The sequence below is a fragment of the Thamnophis sirtalis genome, unplaced genomic scaffold (assembly GCF_051295495.1).
Source record: "Thamnophis sirtalis isolate CommonGarterSnake01/CBP01778 unplaced genomic scaffold, rThaSir2_p1.2 scaffold_2, whole genome shotgun sequence".
Taxonomy (NCBI): domain Eukaryota; kingdom Metazoa; phylum Chordata; class Lepidosauria; order Squamata; family Natricidae; genus Thamnophis; species Thamnophis sirtalis.
Genome location: NW_028261382.1, coordinates 37,189,009 through 37,205,498, shown reverse-complemented (window position 1 = coordinate 37,205,498; position 16,490 = coordinate 37,189,009). Strand labels below are relative to the sequence as shown.

At 45.0% G+C, this 16,490-nt stretch overlaps 1 protein-coding gene across 1 annotated transcript; it reads right to left on the bottom strand.

The window, feature by feature from the left end:
- Positions 1–7,202: 7,202 nt before the first annotated feature.
- Positions 7,203–16,038, bottom strand: LHX3 (LIM homeobox 3). Its single transcript, XM_087707628.1, is given in 7 exon segments — positions 7,203–8,179; positions 9,748–9,919; positions 13,373–13,524; positions 15,223–15,425; positions 15,816–15,868; positions 15,870–15,953; positions 15,955–16,038. Coding segments are annotated over 7 exon segments (1,167 nt in total). The 3' UTR covers positions 7,203–7,760.
- Positions 16,039–16,490: the final 452 nt, after the last annotated feature.

The window sequence follows — 16,490 nt, the reverse complement described above, 5'->3', positions numbered from 1 at the left end:
GGGAAGGCCCATGGGGGCCGCCGCCCTCCCTACGCATCATTAGGTGCCCAATTGTGACATTAATTGCAGCTGCTCCGTGGGGATGTAGCTGTCAGCCCTGATTTACTCGCCTCCCGCTGATGGGGCGGCACTGGGGGGGGGGCGAGGCGGGGAAGGGGGCTTCGGAGAGTCTTCCAGGGGTGGAAGGGGTCCTCCCCCTCTTGGCTTAGGGATGGGGGCAACCCGAGTCCCCTTGAAGAATCGCTGAGGAAGGGGCAAAGGAAGAAAGGATATTATTACACCCCCACATGCATCTCACACAAAACCTAACTGTTGGTTTAAAAGGGGAAAAGTACTCGGATTCTTCTCTCCCAAATATGTCTTTTTTTCCCCCTGCCTCTTTCCATTTCCCTTCTTTGTTTCTTTTTGTATTTTTCTCCCTGTCAGTGCTCTTCTCTTTATATTTCTATTTGTAAACGCTAATGACAGTATTCCAAAAAATAAATCCATTAATTAAAAACCAGCCTTCAGCCGATGCCCATTCTCTCTCTCTGCCGGGATCAGCTGCATTCACACACACACACACACACACCCCCAACAGGGTCAGCAACAACACCCCCTATTTTAATATTATTTAATTTCACACACCCCACGGTTCCTGGCAGGGATGGAGCTTGCCTTGCCAAGAGCCTTCGGGTAAGGGGGCATGGGGAAAAGGACTTGGGGAAATGCCCTGTTTTGTGTTTTTTTTTAACCCCCCAAGGAATGGTAGGAGTTGAATCCGCAAAAATGTAAGGTGAAACGATTCAGGGACAATTAAATGGAAATAAAACCCACCCATCCTCTCTTTTCTTTCCGTATCATAGAGGCGCACTTCGTAAAAAGGTAATTTGGTTGTGAAGGGGGGGAATGGCTGAAAGAAACGATAAAGGTCACATAACATGTTGTAAGCCGTAGAGAAGGCAGAAGTCACTCAGGGTTTGCTAATCACCTTTAATGCTCCTTCCTTTCCAATCTCCCTTTAAATGTCAGCATCCTTTAGCTTTCACCTGGCTATTTATAACCCCCCCAGTTCAGGAGCTCTGGTGCTGCCTAGAAACCACCTTCATCGTGGCTTTTCGCCTTCTCGTCCCTTATTTTATTCTCTTGGTTTTCATGGCCTTCCAAGGCAGAGGGGAGGGGTGGGGGTTGAATCTAGAGGTTTGGAAACCAACTAGGGAAACTGGGAAATGGGCCATCTTAGCAAGGTGTGGCTCAGTGTTTCTCAACCTTGGCAACTTGAAGATGTCTGGACTTCAAGTCCCAGAATTCCCCAGCCAGCTTTCGCTTGGCTGGGGACGATGGGAGCTGAAGTCCAATCACTTGGAGACACTAGAGCAGTGTTTCTCAACCTTGGCAACTTGAAGATGTCTGGACTTCAACTCCCAGAATTCCCCAGCCAGCGAATGCTGGCTGGGGAATTCTGGGAGTTGAAGTCCGGACATCTTCAAGTTGACAAGGTTGAGAAACACTGCAGTGTGGATGCTTAGAAGGGCTTCCGTCGGATACCATATAATATGAAGCAACGGACAGTTAAATGCAAAGGTTTAGAGTGTGGTTTTGCTTTTTTCTTTTTTTTTTCTTTTGCACCACTCTGTATTGCAAAACAATTGGGGAACAAAGAAGTGGGAGGTCAGAAATTCAAAAATTGCTTATATTATCCTTAGGGATGTTTTTCACACAGTCATCTTCTTTCCCCCCCACACACACCCTTCTTCCTTTTCATGTTTCTAAATAATAACATAGTGAAAATGTGGGCATTCGTCTCAAAATGATTGTATGTTTTCTTGTTTTAAACCACAAAACAGTGTAATATAAGGGAAGGAGGGAGGGAAGGAGGAAGGAAGGAAAAAAGAAAGAAAGAAGGAAAGAAAAGAAAAAAGAAAGAAGGAAGGATGGAGGGAAAAAGGAAAAAAGAAAGAAGAAAGAAGAAAGAAAGAAAAGAAAAAAGAAAGAAGGAAGGATGGATGGAGGGAAGAAGGAAAAAGGAAAGAAAGAAGGAAAGAAAGAAAAGAAAAAAGAAGGAAGGAAGGATGGATGGAGGGAAAAAGGAAAAAGGAAAGAAAGAAAAGAAAAAAGAAAGAAGGAAGGATGGATGGAGGGAAGAAGGAAAAAGTATACAAAGAAGGAAGGAAAGAAAAAAGAAAGAAGGAAGGAAGGATGGATGGATGGAAGAAGAAAAAGGAAAGAAAGAAGGAAAGAAAGAAAAGAAAGAAGGATGGATGGAAGAAGGAAAAAGGAAAAAGGAAAGAAAGAAGAAAGAAAGAAAAGAAAAAAGAAAGAAGGAAGGATGGATGGAGGGAAGAAGGAAAAAGGAAAGAAAGAAAAGAAAGAAAGAAAAGAAAAAAGAAAGAGGGATGGAAGGATGGATGGAAGAAGGAAAAAGGAAAGAAAGAAGGAAAGAAAGAAAAGAAAGAAGGAAGAAGGAAGGATGGAAGAAGGAAAAAGGAAAAAGAAAAAGGGAGGAAAGAAAGGAAAGAGGGGAAAAAAAGGAAGGAAGGAAGGAAGGAGAAGAGACAGGGAGGGAGGGAGTTTTTAAATCACCCTTTCCTTCCCATTTTATGCCTCATATTGACCTTGGGAATTATAATAATGAAAGGGAAACCGAGCTCCCGGTGTAGGACTAAATGCTGCCCAATCTCGGCTGGCATTCTGATACCAACATCCAATTCAATATCCCGTAGGACCTTTCTTGCAAGTGGATTCATCATTTCCTCAAGGGAGCAATTTATTTCACACCTTTTACACGTTCTCTTCAACCCCGAAAAGCTTCCAGGGCAAATGCTCTCATGCAATGGGAAAGTGGGGGACGGGGGACAAAAGAATGCAAAAGATGGTTTGTTTATAACCTAAAGAAGGTGGCATAAAAGGAAGAAGTCGTGGAATGGGAAGAGGAGAAAGAAGCCGACTCAGCTGTCCCTTCTCAAATGTCTCTGTCCAGACCAGTCGGAAAGAACGTCAAATCTAAAGGCTGTATTAGCTCTTTCTCGCCTCTTTGACCTCCTGCTCAGTTGGGGGGGAAAAAGGAGAAAAAATGGAAATAAACAAATAAATCCAAAATAGAAGGCTTAGGAAATTGACGGGCTCAATGGACAACTTGCCTAGGACATACAAATATCCCCAGAGAACCCTATGAACCGTTTTCAAGTTAGGATTTTTAAAATATATATATATTATTACAGCTTGTCTTATTTTATCACATTGCCACCAGCCCAGAATAGAATGGAACCTGTTAATTAAATGAATGAATTAAACAATTCCTCACATTTCACTGGCCCTTCCCTAGCCGAATTTACTCTGCTGGTTCAAATCCAGCTTGTGGACAATTGAAATTTGAAGATCTTAAGATCTAAGGCAATTAACCTCAGTCCTTTAGCCACATTTTAACATATATATATGTTATTATATATATATATATATAAACTTTCTCCGTGGAAAAACGTCAAATGAGTTTCTGTTAAATTCTACCCTGTACTTTTTGGCACCCACATCTGCACGCTGGCACAGCTGCATTTGGAAATTTCTGTTGAACAATCCCTCCAGTTTTGTGAACTGCAAATTTGATAAGCATCCATCCCACACTATCAACCATTCATCTTTTGACAATCCTTTTACATTGGTCAAATGTTTCTCCCATGTTTTCTCTTGAAATATATATATATATATATATATATATATATATATATATATATATATATATATATATATATATATATATATATATATATATATATATATATATATATATATATATATATATATATATATATATATATGGTATGGCTAGCTGATGAGAGCTAAATAGCTTGAAATAGATCTATATTAGTCTCCCTTTATTTATTTATCAGCACAAATACAACATATATATTATATATATATATTGTAATATATATATTACAACCCCTGGTATGCCCAAATATGGGAGGACGATCACTACTTCCATTCTCTGTCCTTCGGCTCATCACAAGAGACCATCCAGACAGAACCCAATATTCTATTATTTTATTATTATATATATATATATATATATATATATATGTATGTATGTATGTATGTATGTATGTATGTATGTATGTATGTATGTATATATATATATATATATATATATATATATATATATATATATATATATATATATATATATATATATATATATATATGTATATATATGTATAGCAAAAGAGTGACAGGCTGCCCCTGGGTGTCCATTGAGCCCCGAAGGTCGGTCTGATTCTGTTAATCAGGGTGCAATTTTTTTAAAAAAATCAAGATAGATTAAATTCTGCGAAAGACCTCATCAATCTTTAGCTGACAAATTTATTGAAAATCTTAATGGTATTTGATTAGAGAGAAAGCGACACCAAACATTACACGTAACCTACACTTAATACTTAGCTTTACAGGTGATGAGATCTAGAGATTGTTTTCTCATACTTAAATCATCTGGCTGCTCTCGGCTGCTGTGAAAACACACAATATAAAGGGACCATCAATGTTTTTTTTTGTTTTTAATTTAAAAAAGAACGTCTCACTGGGCTGTTCTTGAACATACAAAAAAATTGAGCCTAAAGTTTAAAGGTTTTTAATAAAAGATGTGGAAGGAGCGTTTGGCAACTGGAAAGCAAAGACACACACATTTGACAAACTTGGACAGACGCAGATGGATTGAATGAATTTTCTTGAACTGTGTGGTGTCCCTTTCTCCACAGGAGGAAATAAATTGAAAATCTTGAGAAATTGCAGCCGATTTTAACCCTCTGTCTCTTGGGGGCATCCCAGAAAACGTGTGTGTGTGTGTGTGTGTGTGTGTGTGTGTGTGTGTGTGTGTGTGTGTAGCTCTCAACTTATGACCACTGCTGAACCCAACATTTCTGTTGCTAAGTGAGACATTTGAGTTTTGCCCTGTTTTACCACCTTTCTTGCCACCGTTGTTAAGCGAATCACACTGCACTTGTTCAATGAGCAACGTGGTTGTTAAGTGAGTTTGGCTTCCCGGTGGGCTGTGCCGGTTAGAAGGTCGCAAAAGGGGATCGCGTGACCATAGGGGGGCACACTGCCACCGTCGTAAATAGGAGTCAGCATCACAGATCTGAATTTTGATCACGTGGGTGTGTGTGTCTGTGCTGCAGTGGTCGTAAGTGTGAGAAGTGGTCGTAAGCCACTTTTTTTCAGTGCGGTTGTAACTTCGAGTGGTTGTAAGTTGAGAACTCCCTGTATTGCAGCAATTGTTGTCAACGAAAGGAGAGATCTGTTAAAGGAAAACATTTGAGCAAATCCTTGGGCACCGGGCTTAAACGTCGGTCAGTTTTGAATGCAAAAACACCCATCCAAACTGTGAGCATTTCCTTTAAAAGGAGGGGGTTTTTTCCCGCCTGGTTGTGTCTGTGCGCTGGTTGTGTCTGCAGTGTTGCAGATTCCGGGGTGTATGGAAATGCCCCGTGGCTCCTTTAACCACTGTCTGTTGGAGAACAGGGTTGGATTTATGGGCTGCCAATCGATAAAGGGGGATACACAGGACCACCCCCTCTCCGCCAGCTGCTGATTTTATGTCCCCCCACCACCACCTATAAGGGCAAAAGCAGCTGCTTTCCGATCCGGGGAGACACACGGGAGAAATTGTAAAGAAAAATGATTTTTAAAAGGCATCCATACACCTCCCCATTCCCATATCAGAAACTGTCCCAAAAAACAAAACAGATCCAGAATGACAGTCTGTATAGCTAAAGCAACTCATTTACAGCGGCATAGAAAATAGCCTACAAATTAATTACAGTGACTTTTTATATATATACATATATATACACATATACATACATACATATTATATATATAATATGTCCTTCCTTTCCTTTGCCCCCCAACAGAATAAAAAGAATATATGTGTGTATATATATATACACACACACATATACACACAGAGAGATAAAAATAAAGGAGACTCGATATGCTTGGCTTTTGAAAATCTAAATACACAACTGAGGCTGTTTTATTCTGTTGGGGAGGAAAGGAAAGGAAGGGAAGATGCTGAAGAAAGCATAGCTAAATGCAGTATCCTGAACATAAAGAAAGAGGAGGATGAAAAAAAAATGCATATTAAGAAGAGATGTTAAAGCTTCCTTTGCTGGATGGAAGTCAAAATTAGGAAAGGGGAGAGAAAGAAAGGCGAAAGGCGAAGGGAAAGAGGAAGGGAAGGGAGGAAGAAAAGAAAGAAGAGAGAAATGAAGAAAAGGGAAGGAAGGAAGGAGAGAGAAAGAGGAAGAGAAGAGGAAGGAAGAGAAGAGGAAGGGAAGGGAAGAAAGAAGGAGTGGGACAGCGGGAGAGAGAAAGGGAGGAAAGAGGAAGAGAAGAGGAAGGGAAGGGGGAAGAAAAAAGTGGGAAGGGGAAGGAAGGAGAGAAAGAGCAGAAAGAGGAAGGAGCAAGGAAAGAAAAAGGGAAAGGGAAATAGAAGAGGAAGAGGAAGGGAAAAAAGGAGAGGAACAGAGAGAGAAAGGGAGAAAATTAGAGGAAGGAGGAAGGAAAGAAAAAAAGGGAGGAAATGGAAGAGGAAGGGAAGAAAGAAGGAGAGGGATAGAGAGAGAGAAAGGGAGGAAAGAGGAAGAGGAAGAGAAGGGAGGAAGAAAAGAAAGAAAAGAGAAATGAGGGAAGGGGGAGGAAGGAAAGAGGGAGAAAGAACTAAAAGAGGAAAGAGGAAGGAAAGAAAAAGAAAAAGGAAGGAAAGAAAAAGAGAAAGGGAAAAAGAAGAGGAAGAGGAAGGGAAAAAGGAGAGGAACAGAGAGAAAAAGGGAGAAAATTAAAGAGGAAGGAGGAAGGAAAGAAAAAAAGAAAGGGAGGAAATGGAAGAGGAAGGGAAGAAAGGAGAGGAACAGAGAGAGAGAGAAGGGAGGAAAGAGGAAGGGAAGGGAGGAAGAAAAGAAAGAAAAGAGAAATGAGGGAAGAGGAAGGAAGGAAGGAGGGAGAAAGAACTGAAAGAGGAAAGAGGAAGGAAAGAAAAAGAGAAAGGAACGAAAAAGAAGAGGAAGGGGGAAAAGGAGAGGGACAGAGAGAGAGAAAGGGAGGAAAGAGGAAGAGGAAGGGAAGGGAAGAAGAAAAGAAAGAAAAATGAGGAAAAGGGAAGGGGAAGGAAGGAAGGAGGGAGAAAGAACTGAAAGAGGAAAGAGGAAGGAAAGAAAAAGAGAAAAGAAGGGGAAAAAAGGAGAGGGACAGAGAGAGAGAGAAAGGGAGGAAAGGAAAAAGGAGGAGGGAGGAAACCAAGGATCCAGCCATCCAACTCATCTCTTCTTTAGGGTTGGGGTTAGAGCTCCCCCCAGAATGCCGCTTGCTTGCTCTACTCACGTCGGAGAAAAAGAAAGCGAAGGTCCCTTTGGTTTCTCTTCTCTCCTCCCCGGCTGACGGGTTTCCTCGGGGTTTATCAAAAAATACCTTCTTCTTCTGCCATGAAGGAACGCACCGAGAACAGGCTGAGGGACCCCGGGGGCCCCTCCGGACCCTCCTTCCTGATACTCACTTACGCTCCGCCAAACTGGGAGAGCAAAGTCCTCCTGGGTCGAGCCGTGTCCGGGGGAGAAGCTGCCCAGGGGGCTCCATCAAGCTGAGGCCGCCATCTCCTCCTCCACTTCTCCCAAGACCCAACCTTGGACGGGAGCTTCCGTGGCCTCCTCCTTTTTTCCTCTGCCGGCTGACCTCTTCTCCTGCGTCATTCCAGGCAGATGTCCAGTGTCTCAAGGAGTTCCTCCAGTCCAGGGTCAAAACTGTGCGTGGTCAACTTCGTCTAGCCAAGAAGCCGGACTGGCTGGGAAATCGGGGTACCCCCCGCTGCTTCCCGACGAGAGATCCGAATGGGGTCCGTTCCCACCCAAGACCCTTATGGGTTGAGGCACCGATTGTCCGCCTTGGCCCACAATGCCCAAGCCGTGGTCTGGGTAAACCAAGCTGGACATCAAGGATGGGTGGCCGGACATGCCTTGTAAGGAGCCTGGCGAGGGGGGCATCCCGTAAGGGCTGTTTGACCGGAGATCGTGGAATTGGTCCTGAGTTGGGAGGCCACCATGCTCCAAGGAGAAGTTTCCACCGCTCCCGGGGGGTTTCGCCAGGACGGGGGAGTTTTCCCCGAGAGTGCTGTAAATCCCGTTGGGATGGTTGATGTCGGATATGGAAGGTTCATCTGGAAAAAGGAAAGGGGAAAGTGGGAGAGGAGGAGGTGGAGGAGGTGGTGGAGGAGGAGGCCCACAAGGGACGTATCCCTCAGCTCTACTCTTTTTGGGAAAGAACTTCCAACTTGAAGGACATCTACGGAGATGTTCAGTCATCATCCAGGTCATGGTTGTGCCAAAGGTGCTTGATCAAAGGGCAACTGGACTTCGTTGCTTTGAAAAAGCATCTTGGGGACTTCCTTGAAGAACCATCTACCCTGAACTTCATTCTCTCTACTTGCAGGAAGGGAAGAACTGGACTCCAGTCCACACCTGGTACAGATCCTCCTTGACTTTCCACTACAGTTGGGACCGGGGCTTCCATCGCTAAGTGATGTTGTCATTAAGTGAGCCATCCCATGACTGTGCCTCATTTTACAACCCAATCTCTATATCTTGAAGGCATCTGACCCAGAGTTCATGAGTCAGGGGAGTCTCTGGGATCCCCAAAGAGGAGAATTCAAGATATACGGTATATATTCAACTCGGTTGTGTGAATGCAGGTAGTCCTTGACTTACGACCATTCGTTGACCACCTCTTTGAAGTTATGACAGCCCCGAAAAAGGTGGCTCGTAATTGGTCCTCCCACTTATGACCGTTGCAGGCCACATTATCCCAATCCAGTTGCCCGGCAACTGACGTGGACTGAGAATGGGTTCAGCGTCTCAGAGTTACGTCATGATCCCCATTTGTGATCTTCTCAGCCGGCTTCCGACACTCGTGTCAATGAGGGAAGTTGGATTCACTTAACGACCGTGGCAAAAAAGATCAGAAAATGGGCTCAGGAATGTATGAGACTCATTTAATGGCCACATTGCTTAGTGAGCAAAATTATCTGGTTGTAAGTCAAGAACTACCTGAACTTAATTGCTTTCAAAGGGGCTGGGTGGGCGTGTCCAACATGATGTCACTCACATCAAGGGGCGCCTCGCCAGCCTCTGCTCGCCCCTCCCTTCCCAGCCCCTCCTCGCCTGCCCTCCTGGGCTCCTTAGGGCCCCAACAGGAAGCAGCTGCTGGAGCTAAGCAGCCCCCAGGAGAAAGAGTTGGCAACACAGCTCAGTTCAAGTTGGATCTGGCCAAGAAGGATGAGGACTAGGAGCATAGACCTTCCAAGCAGAGGGAAGACCTGTGGGAGTTCAAGGCCAGGTGCTGGAGGCTCAGCGGGCTGAGATGGTCAACCAGTTCCAGGCCGTGATGCCGTCCCACTGGAACGAGGCCCTCCGGCTCTTCGCCACCAGCGGCTCTTCCCTCCAGCCTTCGCCCAAAGACACCCCCCCCCCAGGAGGCTGAAGGAGACCCCAAGTTGGAATTTCTGCCCCCCACAAAAGGACCCCGAAGGGGGAGACTCTGCAGCAACACAAGCGTTCATTGCACGTATCCATCCCAGGGGTCTTAGTTAGAGGACCCCGGAGTTAGTGCCATATAAAAAGTGCAAATAATTTTTTTGCAAACCACCGACATTTTCTCGCAGACCCCCAGTTGGTGACGGCTGTTCTGGAGCATAGATTTGCAGGCACCCTGTTACGATGTTTGGTGTACCTGTGAAAGAAACCTCAGCATCGCTGTCTGGTCCCCCTTCCTGGATGCTGTCCTTGTCCGATTTGGAATTCCCCCTGGAGCGTTTCATGTTTCTGAAATATTGTCCCCATCTCTGCCTCCCGGCGTCTTTCTTCAGGCGCTTCTCCTTGGCCCTTCTGTTCTGGAACCACACCTGGACAGGGAAAGGAGGCGCGTTCAGTCCTCTTATTTACACACAGGTAGCCCTCCCCCTAGGATCCCCCCCACGGAGCCCAAAATTTCTTTTTTTTTTTAATTTTATTTTTTGGTCTATTTTGTTCACTTTTTTTCATTTAAATTTCTGTTGCTAAGCGAGAAGGTTGTTAAGTGAGTTTGGGCCCCGTTTGACTAACTTTCCTCCCACCGTTGTTAAATGATTCACTGCAGTTGTTAAGTTACTAACACGGATGTTAAGTGAATCTGGCTTCCCCGTTTACCTTTTAACAGAATAACAGAGTTGGAAGGGACCTTGGAGGTCCTCTAGTCCAACCCTCGCTCAAGCGGGAGACCCTAGACCATCCCAGACCAACGGCTGTCCAATCTCTGTTTAAAAACCTCCATTTTGCTTGAGCACTTTGCTTGTCAAAACGCCACAAAGTGGGATGACGTGACCCCAGGGACACCAAGACGGTCATAAATATGAATCAGTTGCCAAGTGTCTGAATTTTGATCAGGTGCCCATGGGAACGTTGCAATGGCCCCAAGTGCAGAGAATGGTCATAAATAATGTTTTTCAGTGCCAGTGCCCACCAGCGGCCCACGGAGCTGGCAGCAGATTCAGAGAGTGAGGAGGGTTGGGGAGGAAGATGGACCAGTCCTGGAGTCTGGGAAGGCTCTGGTGAGGGCTCTGTGTCGGAGGCAGAGAGGGGGCCAGGGCCGTCTGACAGTTATCAGCTGCCTTCAGAGTCAGACATCAGTGAGGCAGAAGAACAGCTGGAGCCTGTTCCCAGTGTGCGCATGCACAGAGTTGCCAGACGAAGGAAAGAGCTAAAGAACAGGGGTCGACTTGGGAGGAAGGCCACAGGTGGACGGTGAATGGCCCCTCCCAGAGGGAATAAAAGAGGAGCAAAAGGGGAGTGGAGTTTGCAGGAGACAATTAGTTTGCTTAATTGGTTCGTGACTCTCCGAGACTCCTTGCCAAGTTCTGCAGATATGGGCCTGGCAGCTCTCCATGCCAGATAAGGTCTGTGACCGTAAATCCTCCCTTGAAAGACTTTGCTGGAGGTGAATGAGCAGAATTCACAGTCAATTAATAAAAGGGGTTTTTGTCAGGACCAGGAATTTGCTTCAGGCTCTCAGGAAGCCTTGGTCAGAACAGTAACTTCAGCCAGACACTAAATTAATTGTTATAAGCTGAGGGCTACCTCTTTTTCATATTTGTTAACTGCACGCTTCCTTCAGTTGCAGGTAGAAACCCAAGCCAGGTGTGGCTTCAGACCCCTTAGAGCAGTGTTTCTCAACCTTGGCTACTTGAAGATGTCTGGACTTCAACTCCCAGAATTCCCCAGCCAGCGAATGCTGGCTGGGGAATTCTGGGAGTTGAAATCCAGACATCTTCAAGTGGCCAAGGTTGAGAAACACTGCCTTAGAGCAACGTGGAGGTTTTCTAAAGAAAACTTTCTCCCCTCTCCTCCTTCCCCCTTTTTCTCCGGGTAAAATCGTTGCACGACGCAAAAATTTATGCAAACATAAATTTTTTCCGTTGTGAAACACGTATTTCTGAATGCAAGCAGAATTTGGAAACGGGGAAGGAAGTGGCGGTGAGGAGGGTACGTGGTCTGGGCGCCTGGGGGGGTTTTGCAGATAAATCCACCGAGTGACAAAAAATGTTCTTTCGGCGATGAAAAATGCAGGGCCATAAGAAGAAGTTGAAACGGGGGATCTGGCCGAGGGCCACGAGACAAGATTCTTTTTTGCATCCCACAGGATTTTAATTTGTTTAGGATTTGCAATGCAGGTCGTTCTCAACTGACACCAACACCTCATCTCGTCACCGTTCAAAGTTACAACAGCACCGGAAAAAGCGACTTACGACGGTGTTTCACACTTATGGCCGTTGCAGCCTCCCGCAGTCACGTGATCAAGATTTGGAAGCTTGTCAACTGGCTCATATTTAGATTTGGATTTATTATTAACATTTGTATGCCGCCCACTCCCTTGGGACTCTTTATGACGGTCGCAGTGCCCCAGGGTCACATGATCCACTTTTGCGACCTTCTGCCAAGTGAAGTCAAGGTTGTCACTTAACAACCGTGTGACTAAATTAATAATTGCGGTGATTCACTTAGCACCTGTGGCAAGAAAGGTCGTAAGACCGGGCAAGGCTCACTTAACAATTGTTTCGCCTAGTAATGAAGACTTTGCTGATTTCCTTGCTGAAGAGAAGGAAAGAGAGAGAGAGAGAGAGATGGATGGATGGATGGATGGATGGATAGAGATAGATAGATGATAGATAGATAGATAGATAGATAGATAGATAGATAGATAGATAGATAGATAGATAGATAGATAGATGATAGATAGAAAGGTAGGTAGATAGGTAGGTAGGTAGGTAGGTAGGTAGGTAGGTAGGTAGGTAGGTAGGTAGATAGATAGATAGATAGATAGATAGATAGATAGATAGACAGACAGACAGACAGACAATGATAGATAGATAGATAGGTAGATAGATAGATAGATAGATAATAGATAGATAATAGATAGATGGATGGATGGATAGATAGATAGATAGATAGATAGATAGATAGATAGATAATAGATAGATAGATAGATAGATAGATAGATAGATAGATAATAGATAGATAGATAGATAAATAGATATATAGATAATAGATAGATAGATAGATAGATAGATGATAGATAGATAGATAGATAGATAGATAGATAGATAAATAGATAGATAGATAGATGATAGATAGATAGATAGATAGATACATAGATAGATAACTGTAATATAGACATACGTTTATAATATTTTAGATTCTATCTCTCTCTTTTTTAATCAAAATGTGATGTGAATGTGCCATAAGATAAATAAAACAATGTGGAGACTTCTTTCTAAGGTAAAGCTTCCCCTTGCACATCTGCGCTGGTCGTTCCCAACTCTAGTGGGCGGTGCTCATCTCCGCTTCAAAGCCGAAGAGCCAGCGCTGTCCAAAAAAGTCTCCATGGTCATGTGGCCGGCATGACTCAACACCAAAGGTGTAGGGAACGCTGTTCCCTTCCCATCAAAGGTGGTTCCTATTTTTCTACTTGCATTTTTTATGTGCTTTCGAACTGCTAGGTTGGCAGAAGCTGGGACGAGTCACGGGAGCTCCCTCCGTTACGTGGCGCTAGGGATTCAAAACGCCGAACTACCGACCTTTCTGATCGACAAGCTCAGCTTCTTAGCCACTGAGCCACCGCGTCCCATAAGCTGCACATGCATTTATACTATTTTAGACTCCAGATCTCTTTTTTTGCCATTTGTGCCATAAGACAAATAAAACAATACGGGGATTTCTTTTACTGCTGGAGAAATGGTCAGAACCTGCCTTCCAAGGCCCACCTGGATTCCAACCTCCATCCCTCGCTTATTTTTCTGCCCTCCTCCAGTGTTAACACCCACCTGGACGACTCTCATATCCAGGCCTGTTTCGGAAGACAGCTGCTCCCGGACGTGCCGTGCTGGTTTGGGAGAGTTGTTGTAGGCGTTTTTCAAGGTCTCCAGTTGTTTGGCGGTGATGGTGGTGCGAGGTCGCTTCGCCGTGGACTCAGCCTCTGAAAATGTTTATTTATTTTATTTATTTAGTTTGTCGAACACGTACAAGACAGCAGGTGTAACTATAAGCATGGGGACGAACAAAGGAAATGAGTACAAATAAATGGGGATAGTGGGACAGGGTGTCAGGCGTGCAGCCCTCTTTTCTTTGGGGTCTTTGGCCTGTCACACTTTCTATTATTCTACCATGGATTTTCTATGGTGGGAAAATGGGAGGGGGGACTGTAAGGAGTGAGATGCGATGTAGCCATAACAACATTCTTTCTAGAAAGCCAAGGTCATCCTTTGTCTCTGCCCTTGGCCAGAAACTGGACCTTCGTTAAAAGAATGCTTGGAAGTTGAGAGCAACCTATAAAAGAGGACCTCATATGCAGTGGACAGCCAGGAAATATGAGAGCCAGTTGGGCCTAGTGGTTAAAGCACCAGGCTAGGAAGCAGGAAATCCTGAGCTCAAGTCCCACCTTAGTCATAAAATGGTAAGTTTGGGCCAGTCACTCTCTCTTAACTCAACCCACCTCACAGGGTTGTTGCTGGTGTAAGAATAGGAGGAAGACGGTGTTTGAGCTATGTTCACTTCCTTGAGTTACAGATAATAAAGGTGGAATGCAAACCAACAATTCTGCCCATCCTAGTTATGAGTACTGTGTCTTAGCAACCTCCCCACGATATCTGCACAAAATTGGGGGGGGGGAAATCCCTCAGAGGGAGAGAGAATTAAAAAAAAAACATTAGGCTGTGCAGAAATGAATAGATTAACGTTGGCAATTAAAGACAAGGAAGTATCAGAGTGTTATAAGATATGGGGGCTAGGGAGGGGGGTTCACGGGGGGAGGGGGGGAGGGTGGAAATATAGAATCAATTTTCAAAACAATGAATGCACTTGTATACTGTTGCTCTTTTTTCTTTTTTTCTCTTTTCCTTTTCTTTTCCTTTTCTTTTCTTATAATTTTAGTGTAAATTACAAAATGAATAGATTAATGAATAGTAGAAATACACCGAAGTGAGGAGTAGAGGGAAAGAAGAGGGAGGAGTCAAGAGGGAGTGAGAGGGGAATGTAAGGAGGGTGAGATGGAGGGAAGGGGAGAAAGGAATGTCTGAGGGGGAGGGGAAGTAGAAGAGGGGAATGCTGGAGGGGAGAAATGAAAGTTGGAGGGGGAGAAGAAAGGGTGTATGGAGGATAGAAGTGTTGTGAGTTGTGTTTATTGCTTTCTTAATTGCACAGTATTTAAGTGATTGTATAAAAAGGAAAATGAAAATGAAATAAAACAGTTTTCAACACACACAAAAAGAAAAAAAAAGATATGGGGGTGTTTTTATTATTGGATAGAAATGTGAATATAGGCAAAAAGAAATAGAAAACTGAATAATTGAGGGGGGAATGTAGAATTCTAAGGGAGGAGTTGAACTAAAAGGTAATCGAAAGGTAAAGGCGAGATAAAAAGATTAAAAAATGCTGTAACTGTTAAACATGATGGGACAAAAATTGTACCCAGATGACACACTGCGAGATTAATGATGTAAGAGAGGTGATGGAAAAATAAAATAAAAAACTTCCCCCCCACCCCAAAAAAGCAACCTCTCCATGCGTGGGAATCCATCTGCGGCGACTTCCTAATCTGAGAGGCGTGGGGACCCCCCACCCAGCCATTTGGAGGCCAGGTGGGAGAAGCCAGAGGTGGGATGAGCCCCGAACTCACCCCTCTGCTTGGCGGTCTCGTAGTCGGCCTTGCAGACCAGCCGGCTGTCCTCCATGAGGTAGAATTCGTCCCCGGTGGCCAGCTGCCTTTTGCAGACGATGCAGGAGAAGCAGTGGAGGTGGTAGACGAAATCCTGGGCCCTTCGCACCACCTGGGTGGGGGGGATGCCCTGCTGGCAGGCTGCACATTTCGTCCCAAACCTCCTGTGGATTAAAACAGGAGCTTAAGTCCAGTTGGATGAGAAGGAAGAGAAAAATTCGGAATGTTTGGAGCTTTAAAAGAGAAGGAACTGTGACCATCGCATCATCCTGGTGGGCATCTTAGACTGGAATAGGGTTGGAAGGGACCTTGAAGGTCTTCTAGTCCAGTGTTTCTCAACCTTGGCAACTTGAAGATGTCTGGACTTCAACTCCCAGAATCCCCCAGCCAGCATTCGCTGGCTGGGGAATTCTGGGAGTTGAAGTCCAGGCATCTTCAAGTTGCCAAGGTTGAGAAACACTGTTCTAGTCCAACCCTCTGCTTAGGCAGGAAACCCCAGGGGAGGGAAAGGGGCGGAAGGCCGGAGGGGGGAGGCTGGCCTTGGTTCTACTCACTTAAAGAAGTCCTCCTTGCAGTAGACGCTCTCCCCGCGGCTGAAGCACTTCTCCCGCCAGCTGCACCTGGCAGTCGTGGCACCGGAGGCATTTGCTGTGCCAGTGGCGATCCAGCACCTTCAGGATGAAACGGTCCACAAATGTGTTGGTTGCAGCCTGCACAGAGAGGGATGTCTGGGGTAGGGGGTGGGGGAAAGGGTTCAGAGAGAGCAAGGACATCCATCAGTTCCTTCCTTCCTTTTCCTTCCTTCCTTCCTTCCTTCCTCCTTTCCTTCCTTCCTTCCTTTCCTTCTCCTTCCTTCCTTCCTTCTCCTTCCTTCCTTCCTTCCTTTCCTTCCTTCCTTCCTTCCTTCCTTCCTTCCTTCCTTCCTTCTCCTTCCTTCCTTTCCTTCCTTTCCTTCCTTTCCTTCCTTCCTTCCTTCCTTTCCTTCCTTCCTTCCTTCCTTTCCTTCCTTCCTTTCCTTCCTTCCCTTCCTCCTTCCTCCCATTCTTCCTTCCTGCCATCTTCATTCTCTGCTTCTCCCTCCCTTCCTCACTGCCCTCTTCACCCCTCCCCTCCTCCGTCCTGGCAAGTGGAAGGCTTGATCCTACGTGGATCTGTCACCCGGATCCTTTCTCCTTTTCCAAGGAGAATTAAATACTAAATTGAATCCTCCGCGGGACATCTGGCAAACT